This window comes from Urocitellus parryii, chromosome 4, assembly GCF_045843805.1.
Source record: "Urocitellus parryii isolate mUroPar1 chromosome 4, mUroPar1.hap1, whole genome shotgun sequence".
Classification (NCBI taxonomy): Eukaryota; Metazoa; Chordata; class Mammalia; order Rodentia; family Sciuridae; genus Urocitellus; species Urocitellus parryii.
The window spans coordinates 64,176,594-64,193,871 of NC_135534.1; the positions used below are offsets into that span (position 1 = coordinate 64,176,594).

The 17,278-nt window shown below is 51.5% G+C and overlaps 1 protein-coding gene across 1 annotated transcript in view; it reads left to right on the forward strand.

Annotated features, from left to right (window-relative positions):
* Window positions 1-11,824, forward strand: part of Arhgef17 (Rho guanine nucleotide exchange factor 17) — a 58,357-nt gene extending 46,533 nt beyond the window's left edge. Inside the window, exons 8-21 of the mRNA XM_026409142.2 lie at window positions 49-158; window positions 266-351; window positions 2,690-2,808; window positions 3,175-3,388; window positions 3,929-4,002; window positions 4,585-4,784; window positions 4,932-5,233; window positions 5,707-5,956; window positions 6,220-6,306; window positions 6,633-6,700; window positions 6,943-7,091; window positions 7,901-8,075; window positions 8,189-8,458; window positions 10,305-11,824. Coding sequence (XP_026264927.1) covers window positions 49-158; window positions 266-351; window positions 2,690-2,808; window positions 3,175-3,388; window positions 3,929-4,002; window positions 4,585-4,784; window positions 4,932-5,233; window positions 5,707-5,956; window positions 6,220-6,306; window positions 6,633-6,700; window positions 6,943-7,091; window positions 7,901-8,075; window positions 8,189-8,458; window positions 10,305-10,501 — 2,301 coding nt within the window. The 3' untranslated portion in view covers window positions 10,502-11,824. The remainder of the gene's footprint in view (window positions 1-48; window positions 159-265; window positions 352-2,689; window positions 2,809-3,174; window positions 3,389-3,928; window positions 4,003-4,584; window positions 4,785-4,931; window positions 5,234-5,706; window positions 5,957-6,219; window positions 6,307-6,632; window positions 6,701-6,942; window positions 7,092-7,900; window positions 8,076-8,188; window positions 8,459-10,304) is intronic.
* The last annotated feature ends 5,454 nt before the right edge of the window (window positions 11,825-17,278 follow it).

Here is a 17,278-nt window from a genome sequence, read left to right on the forward strand (position 1 = left end):
CTTCTGGACTGTGTGCACACAGCCTGAACCCTGCCTCTGGCCCCACAGAAGGCAATTGGTGGCAAGAAGGACCGGTCCCTCTTCCTGTTCACAGACCTCATAGTCTGCACCACCCTGAAGCGAAAGTCGGGCTCCCTGCGGCGCAGCTCCATGAGCCTGTGAGTGGCTGGGGATGGGGCTGTTTGGTGCAAGCAGGGGAAGCCCTTGTCCTGCCCTGGGCCTTGCTCCCCTACCCTGGCCAGACCACCCCGCTGGCTCCCCACAGGTACACAGCAGCCAGCGTTATTGACACTGCTAGCAAGTACAAGATGCTGTGGAAGCTGCCTCTGGAAGATGCAGACATCATCAAAGGTGGGGCTAGCCCAGGCCTGCCAGGGGCTCCTGGTATTGGAGTCTTCCTCTGAGAAGCCTCCTGGTGGGTTTGAGCTATGGCCAGTTGGGCTGCTTGTCTATCTGCTTTCAACCTCATTTTCCCATCCCATGTGAGGGAGCTGGCATGAAGAACTAGGTTGACGTTCATAGAGTCAGACCATCCTGTCCATTCAGACCACCTTCTGATGAACAGGACCAGGGCTGGCAGGTGGGGCTGGGTGGGCTGTTGCAGGGGAAGGAGACATAGCTATAATTAGCCATTGATTCCTCTGTACAAACTCATTTGGGTGCCAAATATTAGGCGAGGCATCATTCAGGCTCAGCAGTGTTCCACCCAGGGAACAGAGTCCAAGCAAAGAGTTGATTGGAAAGATCCAGTTGGTTTGGGGCTGAACCTATCTGGAGCTAAGGCAGCCCCAAGGGGCCACCCTTCCTGACTCTTCTCCTCATGCTGTGAGTGGACCCCATTCTCACTGCACTTAGCCTTCTGTGCTTCCTTGTAGCTCTAGTGATGAAGCCCAGACTGTATCCAGGCACCAAGTGACCCAGGCCTGTCCCCCAAGGGCCCCTATGTAGGAATGCAAACTGTGGTGAGGATGATTATTGGTCTGCCGCATCTCTTCACTAGAGAATAGGCCAGCTCATGTAATGATACCTTTAGGTCAGCTGCCCACTCCTAGTCCATTCATCTGTGGCCAGGAGTGGGCCAGGCCATATAGAAGAAAATATGGCTGCCCAGGCAGTGAGGATTGGGGTGAGACTGTTTCTCTCAGAAGGACTAAGAGATTGTCTTGGTCTTTGTGGGCTTCTGTAACAAAAATACCAAGACTTGGATAATTTATAATGAATGAATTTATTGATCATAATTCTGGTGACTGGAAAGTCCAAGATCAAGATGCCAGCTGACCTGGTGTCTGAGGGACATATTCTCATATGTGTTCTTACATGGCTAAAGGGCAAACAAGCTCTCCCAGAACTTTTTTTTTTTTTTTTTTTTTTGGTGCTGGGGATTGGACCCAGGGGTGCTCTACCACTGAGTCACTTCCCCATACCTTTTTATTTTTTATTTTGAAATAGAGTCTTGCTAAGTTTCTGAGACTGGCCTTGAACTTTCTGTCCTCCTGCCTCAGACTCTGAAGTCTGGACTTGGACTTCCAAGTCCAAGTTGCTGGGATTGTAAACATGTGCCACCATACCCAATTTTTCCCAGAACTCTTTATAAGGGCACTAATCCCATTCATCAGGGTATCATTCCTATGACCTTGTCACCTCCCTGAGGCCCTGCCTTCTGTCAACACACTGGGGATTAGATTTCAACATTCAAATTTCAGAGAGAGATGAACATTCAGACCATAGCAGAGCTCTTCTGGCATACCTTGCTGCTGAGCACACACCCTGCTTTCTGTAGACTGAGCTTTACAGCCTCCCTAGCCAACACGATTCCACCCTACCATTGACCTCCTCAGCCTTGAAGAGTCCCTGGGACAGAGCCATTCCAGAGTGATTTGCCCATCTCGGAATCTGTTCTTCCTCTGGTGCTATTAGGACCCCAGTCAAGTCTTCTTTCTTGCCATTCTGCAACCTGTGACCCAACTAAACTATATACTCCACCAACACATTCTATAAACAGAACAGGAAAAATCAGGAAAGACCTGTCATTTAGGAAAAAGCAAAAAGAAAGAAACTTCCTGTCCCTTGATTTCAAGACTTGGTGTCCTGGCCCAAGGGTGGAGGAGGGTCAGCCCCATGTGTGATTCAGAGTGCACACACACCGCGCCCCCAGACAGACAGTGGGGAGGGAGGAGGGGGCTGCTGAGCTGGTCTGTAGGACCAGCCACTTGGCAGTGGTCAGGTGTGGGATAGGACCAGAGAAATCAGGGCATCAGCTCATTGCTCTCTCCCTTGTGAAGTGGCGAGTCCCTTGGTCAGCAGATTTGAAGGCCTGAGGCTCTGCCTACTTGGCAGTTCCCCCATGGCAGGCTGTGCCACTGCCACAGTCCAGTGTCCACTGGAGCCGGTGTAACTTGTAAAGCTATCTGCCATTTCATACTTATATTCTTCTGGCAAGTTCTGCAAGGGCCTGACATCCTATGCTCTGTGACTGTGAACCCCAGTCCCCAGCTCTCAGGCCTGATGTTCTCTGGGAGTTGCCTGTTAACTTTATTCCTGAGACTTTGGGGTCTGTAAGCTCTTGAGTTTGTCAGGCCAGTCGTCCACCCAGCTGAAGTTATGTATGGAAGGAAGAGTGTCTATCCAGGCCTGACCTTGTCAATCTCTCTCTGTCTATGGCCTTCCTCTATTCCCTTTGGATGTCCAGGGGCATCCCAAGCCACCAATCGGGAGAATATCCAGAAGGCCATCAGCCGCCTGGATGAGGACCTGACCACCCTGGGCCAGATGAGCAAGCTTTCTGACAACCTGAGCTTCCCCCACCAGGTCTGTGCCCTCTGCCCAAGGGTGGGGTTTTCTGACCCTGGGGAAACATACACACAGGCCTGGCATTTGCCAGAGGGAGGAAATACCCCATCACTTATCTGAGAGGGAAAATTACAGCCTCACTTGAATTTGAGGGAAGTAACATGTTTCAAGTCTGAAGGTGGAGACGTGGCTTCATCCCATCCAGGGAGAGAGGGTCTATCTCCTGCTTGGGGTGGGGCGGTAGGGGGAGAATCCTGACTTCTCTTGGTCTGAGGGGAGGGGAAGGGAGGAATGGGGAGAGGCAGGTCCCTATACACACTCCCAAGGGCATGTGTTGACTCTGGTGAGGCCTGAGATCTGGGACCTGGGCCTTCTTCCCCACAGAGCCTGGACGATGCGCTGCGGGATCTCTCAGCCGCCATGCACAGGGACCTGTCAGAGAAGCAGGCATTGTGCTACGCACTTTCCTTCCCCCCCACCAAGCTGGAACTGTGTGCCACCCGGCCTGAGGGCACAGACTCCTTCATCTTTGAGTTTCCTCACCCTGATGCCCGCCTGGGCTTTGAGCAGGCCTTTGATGAGGCCAAGAGGAAGCTAGGTGAGCTAGGTCCCACATGGCCCTCTCTTCTCAGATCATCCAGGAAGTGTCTGACTTCACAGCCAGAAATTCCAGAACTGCTGTGTCCTGTGCTGGGTGTCCAATTGGCGGGGATAAAGGAGATGGGTGGGGGTGCTGAAACTTCAGGACCAGATTGAATTCCTGGCAAGGAGAGGCATAGACAAGGTCAGCTTAGAACACAGGCCCTATCATGGGTATGAATGGTCAAGACCCTCCTCATATCCTCCCCAATTCTGAGCATGGATCAAGGAAAGCTATGGTCAGGGCCCATTAGCCTAGAGGCCTGTGAGCCAAGCACCTTCATTGTATATATGGGAAAACTGAGGCCAGAGACAAGCAGGGCATAACCCACAGACCCTCTTAGCATGGTTGAGATCAGGCCCTCCTTAGACCCTGAGGGGCAGAGAGGGAAGGGAAATGGGACAGTGGCAAGAAAGGGAGTACTTTGCATGTACTAAGCAGGGTCTGTCTCCCTCTGTCCTGTCCCCTTGTCTGTCTTTCCATCCATCTCTACTACAGCATCCAGCAAAAGCTGTCTAGATCCTGAGTTCCTGAAAGCCATCCCCATCATGAAAACCCGCAGCGGCATGCAGGTGTGTGTACGCATGTGAGTCACGTAGCTGTACATGTCCAAAGCCAGCATGTGTTCATGAATCCTTGTTTGGTGTGCAGCATTGCATTGTGTGTTAAACACTGCAATTGCTTCCTGTGACTTTGAGTACATAGTTCTCTGTACATGTATATGGATAATGCACATCTGTAGCACATGTGCATGGGTATGTTTCATGCATATCTGTATCTGTTCATGTGAAAGAAGCTATACAATTGATGTGAGTGGAATCTAATTTATGCCCTCACATGACCCTACATACATATGTACAAAGGTTACCATTATCACACTCTTACATGTATGTATCCATGATCACATTCAGGGTGTGTGTGTACATGCATGTATGGTTGATACCTATATCACACAGGTATGAATGCATTTGATGTGCAAAGAGTGTCACGTGTGCATGTGTGTCGTGTGTAGAGAAGGGTGTAAAGGGATGTGACGAATCCACACACACCCATGCAGGCCTGCCTCCCTCCATTCTGCTGGGGTCTCTGGGAGATCAGGATGCTGACAGTTTTTCTTCCATTCACCTTTTGCTGTCCATTGGCACCTTCTGCAGTTTTCCTGCGCAGCCCCCACCCTCAGCAGCTGCCCAGAGCCCATGCCAGAGGTGTGGGTGTGCAACAGCGACGGCTATGTGGGTCAGGTGTGCCTGCTGAGCCTGCGTGCTGAGCCAGACGTGGAGGCCTGCATCGCTGTCTGCTCGGCCCGCATCCTGTGCATCGGTTCAGTGCCCGGCCTGCAGCGTTGCTGCCACCGGTGAGGCCCAGTCGGCGGGGTGAGCATGCCTGGGAGATGGACCCTGCACTCACTGAGGCCGCCACTGATGATGATGTGGGCGGGGCCCAGTGGGTGTATTAGGACTGGTGGGCCAGGCCGCACCTCCTTAGTGATTTTTGTTGGCAGGGAGCAGTCCACCTCACTGAGGGGTCCCACTGAGCCAGCCTCGGAACCCTCTGGACCAGAGCTGGACATAGAGGCCCCCGCGGATGAGGAAACAACCATGCTAGCAGAGCCGGGGCCCCAACCCTGCCTGCACATCTCTATCTCAGGCTCTGGTCTGGAGATGGCACCAGGGCCAGCCGAGGGTGACCCTCGCCCTGAGCTGGTGCCCTTTGACAGTGATTCCGATGATGAATCTTCTCCCAGCCCCTCTGGGACTCTGCAGAGCCAGGCTAGCCGGTCCACCATCTCCTCCAGCTTTGGCAGTGAGTATCCCACTTTGGGGCTGGCAGAGTGGACTGCCCTGAGCGGGGGTTGCTGAGGGACTAGTGGAAGCAAAGACTGGAATCACATCTTAGGATGTTAGCATACAGAGCAGTGGGGGCCAGCAGGGTGAGTGGGAGCTGTTATATTGAGGACACAGAGGTCAGTGGGACAGACGGATGAAATCTTGAAGACCCTGGCATGTCCTGTTAAGGAAGGCAGACACCAGGTGGAGTGACAAGTCCCTCCGTGCAAAGTGTGGTGGCTGGATCTGAAATGGCCAGGCTAGGACTAAGAGGCTATAGCCTGAACTCTCAGTGAGCAGGGTAACAGGCCTGAGCAGATGCAGAGGCCAAGGGACTGGGAAGGAGCAGCTGCCAAAGGCCCTCAGGAGGGGGGATGGCCAGGACAGATGCCTGAGGGGGACTAAGGCCCAGTGGAGGGGAATGGAGACAGAGACCTTTGTCTCCCTCAGATGAGGAGACCCCAAGCTCCAAGGAGGCCACAGCAGAGACGACCAGCTCAGAGGAAGAGCAGGAGCCTGGCTTCCTGCCACTGTCGGGCTCCTTTGGGCCTGGTGGACCCTGTGGCACCAGTCCAATGGATGGGAGAGCCCTTCGCCGCTCCAGCCGTGGCTCCTTCACACGGGGCAGCCTGGAGGACCTGCTGAGCGTGGACCCTGAGGCCTACCAGAGCTCTGTGTGGCTGGGCACTGAGGATGGCTGGTAGGGGCATGGATGGAGCCAGGGACACAGTGCCAGAGCCTTGAGCTCCCTGCTCTGGAAATCAAATGGTGTCAAAGCAGAAACAGGAGGGTTTGGGGGCAGGCCTCAGAGGTCCTACCAGCCAGAGAGCCTGAAACCCACAGGGAGGCTGTGGGATCTAGTACCTTGCACAGGCACCTTGGGGAGATGGGGGTGGAGGCACCGAGGTGGTGAGATGACTCCCAGAGTCAGTATGCCTGAGCATTTGTCACCCCGATCCACAGTGTCCACGTGTACCAGTCCTCCGACAGCATCCGTGATCGCAGGAACAGCATGAAGCTCCAGCACACGGCCTCTGTGACGTGCATCCTGTAAGGCCTCATGATGTCCTTCTCCTCAGACCCTTCTTAGCCATACATGCAGCCTCCTCTGTTCACCTGACTCCCTGCTCTACTGGCCTCTCCCTTCCGAGGAGGCTGAAGGACAGAAGCCTGGCCCTAGGCCAGCTGTGCTTCTTATACAATGTGAACTTGAGCAAGTCTCTGCTTCTTAGCTTCAGGCTTCCCCCACATGGAAAACAGGGGGTGAGAAGAGATGGTCTCCTGGGAGCCAAAGCCATTCTACCTGTGATTCCCCTGGTCCCAGGTAACATGCTTTGGCCTTCTGAAATTCCTGACACCTTATTTTCCTTGCCCAGGTATCTAAATAACCAGGTGTTTGTGTCTCTGGCCAATGGAGAACTTGTAGTCTACCAAAGGGAAGCAGGTGAGTGCCCCCTGCACCGTCCCCTCACATCTGCATACTGGTGGTAGAGCTGTCTCTTGGGAAGAATGGGGGCTTTCAGGCCAAGGATCTGGAAATGTGACTGGGGCAACTTTCAGGCTTCTCTGGGCCTCAGTGTCCTTGCTTAGAAATGGGGATATTCACCTGTCAGTTCCAGTGTAGGTGAGGCTTAAATTCAGTACTGTACTTAATTTCCTGCTTTCTTTACCCCATTCCCATTCCAGGCCGTTTCTGGGATGCCCAGAACTTCAAATCGGTGACCCTAGGTGCTCAGGGGAGCCCCATCACCAAGATGGTGTCTGTGGGTGGACGGCTATGGTGTGGCTGCCAGAACCGAATCCTTGTCCTGAGCCCTGACACGTTGCAGCTAGAGGTAGTGGGAGTAGGGAGACAGAATCAGTGACTTGGGATGATCTGGGCCCACATGAGAGGGAGATGAGACCATGGGGACAGAGAAGTGTCCAGCTGAAGGATTGGGATACTTGCCCTGTGTGGTACTGGGCCAGGCCCTTCCTTTGCTGATCCTTGTTTCTTCTCTAAATGATGAGGAAGATAGTAAATGCCCATTTTTGTCAGGATTCCTGATTCATCCTCCTGTCCACCCTCTGAGTGCAGCTATTGGGTTCATTGGGGGCTAGAACAAGGGTCCTTCCTGATGTCATCATCCTTTAGCAATAGACAATGCCCTTTGGTTGTGATGTCTTTTTGTATATGCCAGAGGTTTCCAGCCTGGATGGTGTGCAGGGGCACCCGTTCCCTTGATTTTCCTCTCATGCTTCTGTCATTGACTGGAATGGAAGCTAAGACCCAGGTTGGGCCCTGGCTCTGTGACTGACAAGCTGTGCGACACTGGGCAGGTCACTTTTTCCTCCTGTGCTTGGACTTTGCCATTTGTCCAGAGAGAGGCCAATGACTGGTCTTAAACCCTCCAAGGGTTGAAGTTCTCTGATCCTCAGGCCACTAAGTTGCACAGGGAAAGGGCATCCCATTTTAATTCCTGAGGATTGAGTGGGGAGGCACCAGTGCAGCTGAGCTTTGGAAGGTTAGTCATCCAGACGCAGGATCCATTGGGTGGGTGTCTGTGGGAGTGATGGGGAGGGAGGGATGGACACTGGTGAGGCTGGAGGATGGGGGCGGGCCTGCCAGTCACTTGTCTACTCCCTGCCCTCCCCTCTTTCACAGCACACATTCTGCGTGGGACAGGACTCAAGTCGAAGTGTAGCTTGCATGGTGGACTCCAGCCTGGGTGTGTGGGTGACATTGAAAGGTAGTGCCCATGTGTGTCTCTACCACCCAGACACCTTTGAGCAGCTGGCAGAGGTGGACGTCACCCCACCTGTGCACAGGATGCTGGCAGGTACTGACCTCAGACTACCACTGCTCCTTCTTCAGAGTCTTCCTGCTCTGTCCCCGAGGAGGCTGGGCCAGGGCCAGCGTCAGGCCCCAGCGCTGCTCTTTTTCCCACCCCAGGCTCAGATGCCATCATCCGGCAGCACAAAGCTGCCTGCCTGCGGATCACAGCACTGCTAGTGTGCGAAGAGCTGCTGTGGGTGGGCACCAGTGCCGGCGTTGTGCTCACCATGCCCACCTCCCCCAGTACTGTCAGCTGCCCACGGGCACCTCTCAGCCCTGCTGGCCTGGGCCAGGGCCACACCGGCCACGTTCGCTTCCTGGCTGCAGTCCAGCTGCCAGATGGCTTCAACCTGCTCTGCCCGACCCCACCACCTCCTCCAGACACAGGTGGGCTTGCCGTCCAGGGATCCTGGGTTCTTGGTTGCCCCAATCGCCCTGTTGCCCTGCTGAAAGAGTCTTTAAGAGGGAGGAAAAGTGTAATTGACCTGGAAGTGGGATATATTACAGGAAATAGGCTATGGAATCCCCAAAATGAAATCTACTAGGAGATTGTGTGTCTGTTGGGTGCATGCATAAAATTTTATCCAAATAAATGTTGTGGGAGACAGGAGGTGAATTATAAGCTAAGAAGTAGAATATGGCAGCTGGGCATGGTGGCACAAACCTATTATCCTAGCAACTCAGGAGGCTGAAGCAGGAGGATTGCAAGTTGGAAGCCAAAAAAAAAAAAGTAGAATATAGCACAGATGGGATACCTTTGTAGGAAATATATCCTGTTGTATGTATTTCTTATCCACAACAGGAAATAAGACAGGACTAGAATTGATCTATAAGGCAGGAAGTGGACTTCGGAAGTGATGTACAGAAAAGGAAGTAGAAATAGTGCCAGAAAAGAAAACACAGCATAGCGCATATGACAGGAAGTGGGCTGTGAGAATTAGAGAGTGAAACAGTGGAAATGAAGTATATCACAGAGTCACAATCAGGCAGCCGTATTCCCAAAAGACAGTGACCATGGGAATCAGGAACCAATAAAGACTCAGTCAGGAGTGGTCTGGGGCCAGAGAAGATTTAGCCATTTAACTGGGATGGGGCTGTTGGAAATAGAAACATTGTATACAGATGTGCCTCCCTTAACAGTAGGATGTGTTCTGAGAAGTGCATTGTGGGCAACTAATTGAGTATGTGGGAACGTGGTAGAGTATGCTTATATAAAACTAGATGGCTCAGCCTCCTGTGCAGCTGGGCTGTATTGGTAGGTGCCCAGGTGAGCCTGCTGCTCCTAGGGCCACGAGGAAAAGCACAACATGAGATTAAATGAAGCACAAGAAAAAATGATGCAATTGAGAGATGCAGTGAATAAGATTATGAGGGTCTGTCAACATAACAGCATACTGTTTACAGTAAGCTTTCAAAAAATAAAAGTAGTAGGAAATACATTCTGAAACAACAATTTAGTATAAACCAGGTACAGTGGCACATGCCTGTAATTCCAGAGACTTGGGAGACTAAGGCAGGAAGATTAAAAGTTGAAGGCCAGCCTCAGTAACTTAGCAAGACCCTGTCTCAAAATAAAAAATAAAAAGGGGTGGGAACGTAGCTCATGGTAGAGTATTCCTGGGTTCAATCCCCAGTACATTAAAAAAAAAAAGTTTAATATAGAAAATATAGGGTGCCACTCAGTGTAAGATTGCTTGCGTAGCATGCGTCGAGGCCTTGGGTTCAACCCCAGGCACCACGAAGAAGAAAAAAAAATACATAAACCAATAACATAGTTGTGTATTCTCACTATCAGTACCATGCATGTCCGTAACTGTATGTACAGTGCATTCGGACATCTATCGGTACCAGGGTCTACAGCAGCAGCACCACAGATGCGTGAGCACTGAGTTGGCTATGATGTCACTGGGCGACTGGAATTCTCGGTTCCATTGCCATCTTATGGGACCACCATCATATGTGCAGTCTGTTGTTGACCTCGTTATGCAGCACATAACTAATTATAATGAAGAGGACGTTACGTGTGCAGTCATCAAGAGAGAAAAAGTGGTGTGGCGCTAGTAAGTTAAGTTAGTCCTGACTAGAAAGTACAGGCTGCCAGGAAGTGGGTATTTCTAAGTAAGAGCTCAGCGCTTGTCTTTCTTGCTATCTTCCGGGATGTGGAAACTCAGGCCATGAGGGGACAGTGAAGCCCAGCTCCCTCAGGCTGATGATCCTCCCTTCTGCCCCACAGGCCTTGAGAAGCTGCCCTCCCTGGAGCACCGGGACTCCCCTCGGCACCGAGGCCCTGCCTCTGCCAGGCCTAAAATGCTGGTCATTAGTGGAGGTGACGGCTATGAGGACTTCCGACTCAGCAGTGGGGGTGGTGGCAGTAATGAGACTGTGGGCCGAGATGACAGCACAAACCACCTCCTTCTGTGGAGGGTGTGACCCTGTCCACTGTGGCCCGGGACTCACCTGCCCACCTGCCCTCAGTCTGCTTGCCTCTTACTAGCCCACGCACAGACCTTGACCAGGAGTGTCCAAACAGGGCCACCTAGGTGCCTATGTGGCGCTGCGCCGTCTCATCTTTGTGGAAGCATTCCTGATGGACACCCGCTGGCTAGCCACGGCCTTTCCCAACCCACTGGCTGCTCTGGTGCTCCCAGGTGTGACCAGGGTGGGGCATGCAAGCTGCCTAGGACCTCTGTCCCTGGAGCTTCTACCAAAGACACGGCCAGGCTGGACCCTATGCGGTTGGAGAGGGCCATGTGCAATATTTGGAAGGTTTTCTGGGGGCAGCGGGAAGGCTGAGTGGTAGCACCCTTTCCCATGTACAGTATTTATATTCCTTTTTAGACGAGTCCTTTCCAAAGCACTTATTTATGCAGTGACTGGGGACAGGGTGTGATGTGACGTGATGAATGATGGGGGAGAAAACCTGTTCCTGTCCAAGGCGCCACCCTGGGACACAAACCAAGCCTTTCTGGAGGGACCACCGTCTCCCCCCATTACACACACACACACACACACACATACACACTGCATGTTCAGGGCACTAAAACATTGGCCTTCAATATAAACTTCCCAAGCCCATCCTGATGGGACTGCCCACCCTGATCAGAGGCCAGGACCAAGTGCCCTCAGTCGTGCAGAACAAGGTGATGGCTTGATGATGGCTCACTGGGGGCATGACACCATCAAGGGGCCTCCCTAGGCTTTGGCATTTCCCAGTGTGCTGGTGGCATCTTTAATGGTGTCTTCATTTTGGAGCACTGGTAGGGACTTGGACAAGGCTTCCTCTCAGGTAAGAGAAAAGGGCCCTCACTTCTTGCAGTCGGCCCTGGTCCCCAGCCCCTGCCTCCCTGTGTCTCATGCACTGGCACATATGGTCACCTTGGGGTGTGGGCCTAGGATCCCCTCACTCTGACCACTGAATCCCTCTTTCCACACTCCTTCCTGCCAGAGATGGCCCCTGCAGGAAGGACCCCCAAAGCTGAGGGGCTGGGCATGGCCTCTTCAACTGGGAAGGCTCCCACTTGAGGGCAGCCTCTCTCCCACCTCCCAAGCTGCAGGGAGCCACTCTGACCCTCAGTCCTTCGCTTCAGCTACAACTCCAAAGGTCTGGTTTGTTTCAGATGGGGTTTGTTTTTGTTCTGTTTGGTTTTGTTTTTATTTAGGGCGGGTGGGTCATTGTGGTCTTAGATTATGTTTTTCTTGCTACCAAACAGTCATGTATTAACTTTCCTTGGATGATGAAATTTTAAAGAGTCAATAAATAGAAACACCAAACAACTGCTTCCCATTGGTGGCCATAGTGGCCTCCTATCTCCCCAGTCATGGTCTTAATAACAGGACCTCCCTTGGGCAGAAAAGAGGCCTTAGAGGCCTATAAGAGTGGGGGCAGGGGGCGCAAGGCTTCCAGTCATTGCCACTATCTGGGCAGCAGTTTCCTCATCAGGAAAATGAAGAAGCTGTGGGAGTCCAGTGCTTCCTAACTGGGCCACGTGTTGGAGTCCCTGGCAGGGCATATAAGGAGTCATCACATGTGTGGCTTATGTGTCAATCAAGAGCTGCTGAGTCAGTCTGTCTGGGAAGGAGTTTGGGAATCGAGCTGACACACTGCAGGCAAAAGAACCAGGGACTAGGGAGCGTGTCCGGGCTCCTTCAGGAAACCATGTTCTCCAGGAAAGCCTCCTGGCTGAGAACCCTGACCAAGGCCAAGGTGAATCCAGGCCTCCAAGCAGGGGTAGAATCGAAGTCTGTCTGACTCTGTTCTAAAGGGCTGTGTCATTAAATCAGACACAAGAATGCAAAGGTCCACCAACACAGGGCCACCCCATGCAGGGACAAAGAGGCCTTCACACCCTGGCACATCTGCAGGACTGAGGAAGCATCATCATTTTGTTGGGGCTGAGAGGGTTGTAATAAGCACAGATATATTTTGGAGTAGAAGGTAACATTTATGTAGAATTTATGATAAAACATTAGAAGGATCATAGGCTTTGACCCTGTTTGGAATCTTGACTTTGCCACTAAGCAGCAGTGGGACTTTAGACAGTTTGTGCCCCCTGAGATTACATTTCCTTGTCTGTAAAATGGTGTTGATTGCCCCATGGACATAAGTTTTGGGATTACAAGGAAGAGATTCCTTCTGCCTCTGAAGTAAAGGGTGCTTACCGGTGAAGACATTAACCAGCTGCAAACAGCTATAGGAAGTCACCATGGTGCAGACAGTGGAACTCCACCTCAGGATCCCTGAAGCCAGGCTTGGTGGCACATACATGTTACCCCAGCTATGTAGGAGGCTGAGGCAGGAGGATCAAAAATTTGAGGCCAGCCTAAGCAACTTAAAAGATCCTGTATCAAAAAATCAAAAGGACTAGGGGTATAACTCAGTGGTAGAATGCTCACACAAAAAAATAATAATAATAAAATAAAATCAGGACCTCTGGTTTCTCCAATACCACTAGTCAACTGCAGCTTTCACAGCTTCTGCTGTCTCAGGACTTATGCCCCTCAGCAAAGACCCCAGATAGCACTAGGTACCCAAGACCAGATTGGAGCCGTCTTCCCAGCCTAAGCACCCAGGAAGCATGGAACTGGCTTAACCTGTGGTACTTAGCTCCGTTCCAGGGCCCAGGGCCCTTGGTCAGTTCTTAGCCTGAGCCAGTCGGCTATGAGCAAGGAGATATTGGAGGAGCAGACCCCAGACCCAGCAAGGACTTCACTCTCTAGATGGTTCTCAGCCTGGACTGCACATAATCATCCAGCTGGGGGCCAGGTGCAGAGTTGGACTCATCCCAGACAAAGTAAGTCAGAACCAGGGACCTGAGACACAGGTATCAAGGTTCATTGGTTGGTGTTTTCTGTGGTACCAGGGATTGAACCCAGGGGCACTCTACCACGGAGCCACACCCCCAGGCCTTTATTTTATTTTGAGATAGGGTTGCACTGTGTCACCCAGGCTAACCCCAAACTTGCAATCCTCTTGCCTCAGCCTCTCGAGTTGCTGGGATTGTGGATGTGTGCCACCACACCTAGCTAGTGATCAGTATTTTTATAGAGACTTTCAATGGAGTACAGCATTTATACAAGAAAGTACCAAAAGTAGTGGGCAGCTCGGCAAATATTCTTAAAGTGCACCCACTCAGGGGCTGAGGTTGTGGCTCAGCAGTAGAGTGCTTACCTAGCACATGTGAGGCCCTGGGTTTGATCCTCAGCACCACATAAAAATAAATAAAGGTATTGTGTCCAACTACAACTAAAAAATAAATATTAAAAAAAAAGTTCTCACACACTGGTCAAGAAGCAGAACATTCCATGACCTCAGAAGCTCTGCTTCTACTCTTCCTGGCTTCAGACACCATAAGGTTGCTTTGCCAGCTGGTGGGAGAAAGTGGGGCTTGGTTTGACTTTTAAGAGGAAACACTTTAACTCGGCAGGGATGGGTGCAGGAGGCTGGCAGGAGGTGTCCCTGGTATAGGAGAAAGAGGAAAAGGTAAGGGAAACCAGGATGGGAACTCAACAAGATGGAACTTCTTGTTCTGTTCCACCTCCAGCAATGCTTAACACACAGTAGGTGCTCAATAAATCATTGTTGAACTAAATATGGAAAATCCAGCCAACTATAAGTCTTGAAAATGCAACAGAACAATAACCCCGGCTTCCATTTATTGTTTGCTGCAAGCCAGGGGTCTGGATCATCTATCTCATCCTCACAATGGTCCTAGGAGATTAGTACCATTATTGCCCTTCTCCAGAGGAGGAAACAAGTTCAGAGAGGTTAAATGCTTCCTCAAGGTCACCCAGCTCCAAAGGGCTAGAATCTGGATTTGTGTCTGCTCAGGTCTCTATGCCTCATGGAAGAGAGAAAAGGTGGCCACATGTAATGGCTGGAGGGCAAGAGAGACAGCCTGAGCAGCCATCTAGTCACTCATGAGGTCTCTGGCTCATGTTCCTTACAGCAGCCCCGGCAAGTGAGCCCTAACCCAAGAAGAGGGGAGAAAGGGCCAAAGGCCATCATTTCAAGGGGTTTCTCCAGGTGTTCCCTTGAGCCAAGGGGACAGAATAGGTTTTAGCTAGACCATCTATCTTAGGGGGAAGATGATGCACAGAGAGGAACAGGGGTTTCCTGAGTTGTCACAATAAGGCAGCTTTGAGGACAGGGAAGAGAGTCCAGACAAGAAGGTCAGAAAAGTCAGGAAATGACCTTTAGATACCAGGGCAGGCAGAAAGCTAGATATGTCTGTAATCCCAGCAGGTTGAGAGGCTGAGGCAGGAGAATCCCAAATTCAAAGCTGATCTTAGCAATTTAGCAAGATCCTGTCTCTAAACAGGCTGGGTATGTGGCTCAGTGGTTAAGCACCCTTGGGTTCAATCCCTGGTACAAGAAAAGAAAGCTAGATTAGCTGGTCCTTGTCACACACCCCAAAACAGCCTCAACACACTAGTCTGTAGATCAAGAGAGCTTGATGCAAGAGTGGGTGTCCAGGAGCCTGAACACAAGCTCCAGCCCTGGCCTCTCCTCACTGTGTGACTTGAAGCAAGTGCCTGCCCCTCTCAGGACCCAGCTGACCTCTGAGAGCCCTTCACATCTTTTGCATGCCTGCCAAACACCAAGTTTCCCTCTGTCCTCACAAACCTTAAGCCATGGGCTGACTGCAGGAAGCAATAAGAGGAAGTGCTATTTTGGGACCAATTATAGCCAATGAGGAGCCCTGACCAGCAAAGTCGAGTGAGCGGGCATCCCAGGCTGGTCGGGGCAAGATGGTAAGCAGGCATCAGGTATAAATGAGGGTGGAGCCCTTGCAGCCAGGATGTGGGAAGGTGCTCAGGCAAGCACTGAAAGGGGGTGGGGAGGAGAAGGAGCACACAGAGGCTCTAGAATCCGGGGGCCTAGAAGAAGCTGCTGCTCCCAACATGGGGTCTCTCCAATCCTCATAACACCCTGAGTGGGTGAACTTGCACTTGGAGAGGTGAAGTTAACAGCCTAAGGCCACTAATGCCTGGCAGTGGCAGACCTGGGACTTGACCCTTATCTGAGTGACATCAAAGCATTGTTTTCCTTCATTTCCACCCCCCCCCCCCCAGATTTTTCTTCTCCAGGCTCCTTAACTTCAAATGCTTCAGCAGGCCACCTGCCTTCCTGGGCATGGCCACATAATCCCTGGACCTTGACTGACTCATGTTTTAGGACCAGAGGGCAAGTGGACTGTAAGTCTGACCTGGGCAGTCCCCAGGGGCCCCACCAGCCCATTGCCTGCAGTCCATGGCCCTGGGTTCCTCTTAGACCCATCATGGAACCAAAAGGCCCCACATGTGCCTTCCTGAGCACCAGTCAGGTGGGCCAGCAGGGCTAAACCTGGGAAAGATACCTGAGAGTGTTGGCCTCCCATGAGGGATCCCCTGAGGCCAGGGCTAGAACTCCAGACCCACCAGTGGGGATTCCAGTCCTAGGGGGGAGTCTGGACCTATAAGCAGGCTGAACCTAGTTCTCAGACACAGATGGCCCCAGCTCAGCTCCTGCCCTGGCCCCACGCTGAGCCTCATCCTGGCCTTCTAGCCCCAGTTCCTCCTTAGACTGAGCCCCTACCCCATGGAGCTAAAGCCCAAATACAGGAGTATCACAAGGACACCTTCTGTTGGGGTAGCACTTTGCTTGTTGGGGGTTAGCCTAGTTCTGAGCTTCCTGTTCCTTCAGTCTTGTGTAGTTGACCTTTAGTATCCATGAGTTCTGTGCCCACACACTCAACCAAATGTGAATGGAAAGTTTAGTTAGACTTACAATGGTTGTGTCTGTTCTGAACAAGTACAGAATTTCCCCTTGTCATTAGTCCCTAAAAAATACATATAACAACTATTTACACTGTATTTACATTGCATCAGGAATTTTAAGTAATCTAGAGATGATTTAAAGTATGGGGGATGGTTTAAAGTATACTATACCATTTTATATAGGGGACTTGAGTATCCACAAATTTTAGTATCTGCAAGGGTCTTGGACCCAGAGATGACTGCACTTTTAGTTTGGCATTCAAGTACAGCTAGCAAGAGGCACCATCACTCCCCAAAGTACCCTGATGGCTCTGATCCTGTAATCTAGGACTGCTATCCCAGGCAGGGCCCTGCTGGGACCTGGAGCTCATGCCTCTGCCTCCAGATCACTGTCAGAGCTCATCCTAACTTACTGGCACCTTATGCTATGCCATATGATGAGATGTGGGCCTTCTTTGGACTCACTTCCCCAGCTGCACTGTATGAAGTTCAACAAGATGGTCTCTGAGCTGGGTGTGGTGGTGCACACCAGTGGCTCAGGAGGCTGAGGCAGGAGGATCCTAAGTTCAAAGCCAGACTCAGCAAATGCGAGGAGCTAAGCACCTCAATGAGGCCCTGTCTCTAAATAAAAAATACCAAAAAAAAAAAAAAATAGGTCTGGGGATGTGGCTCAGTGGTTGAGTGTCCCTGAGTTCAATCCCTGGTTACTTCCCCCCAAAAAAGATGGTCTCTGAGCTCAGAGATTAATGCCAAGATTCCATGGGCTCACCTGAGATGCCAGGATTGTAAAGTCCTTTGTCCTAGAGCCTGTGGCTCTTCAAGCTCCAAGACAAGCTAGCTTACATTTGTCTGTGGCCTCTATCACTCATTATGGAGCCACCAGATGCTCCCAGACTCTCAGGGAAGTTCTTGGAGTAGCTTGGAAGTCAGAGTCAGCTGGAGGAGGAACTG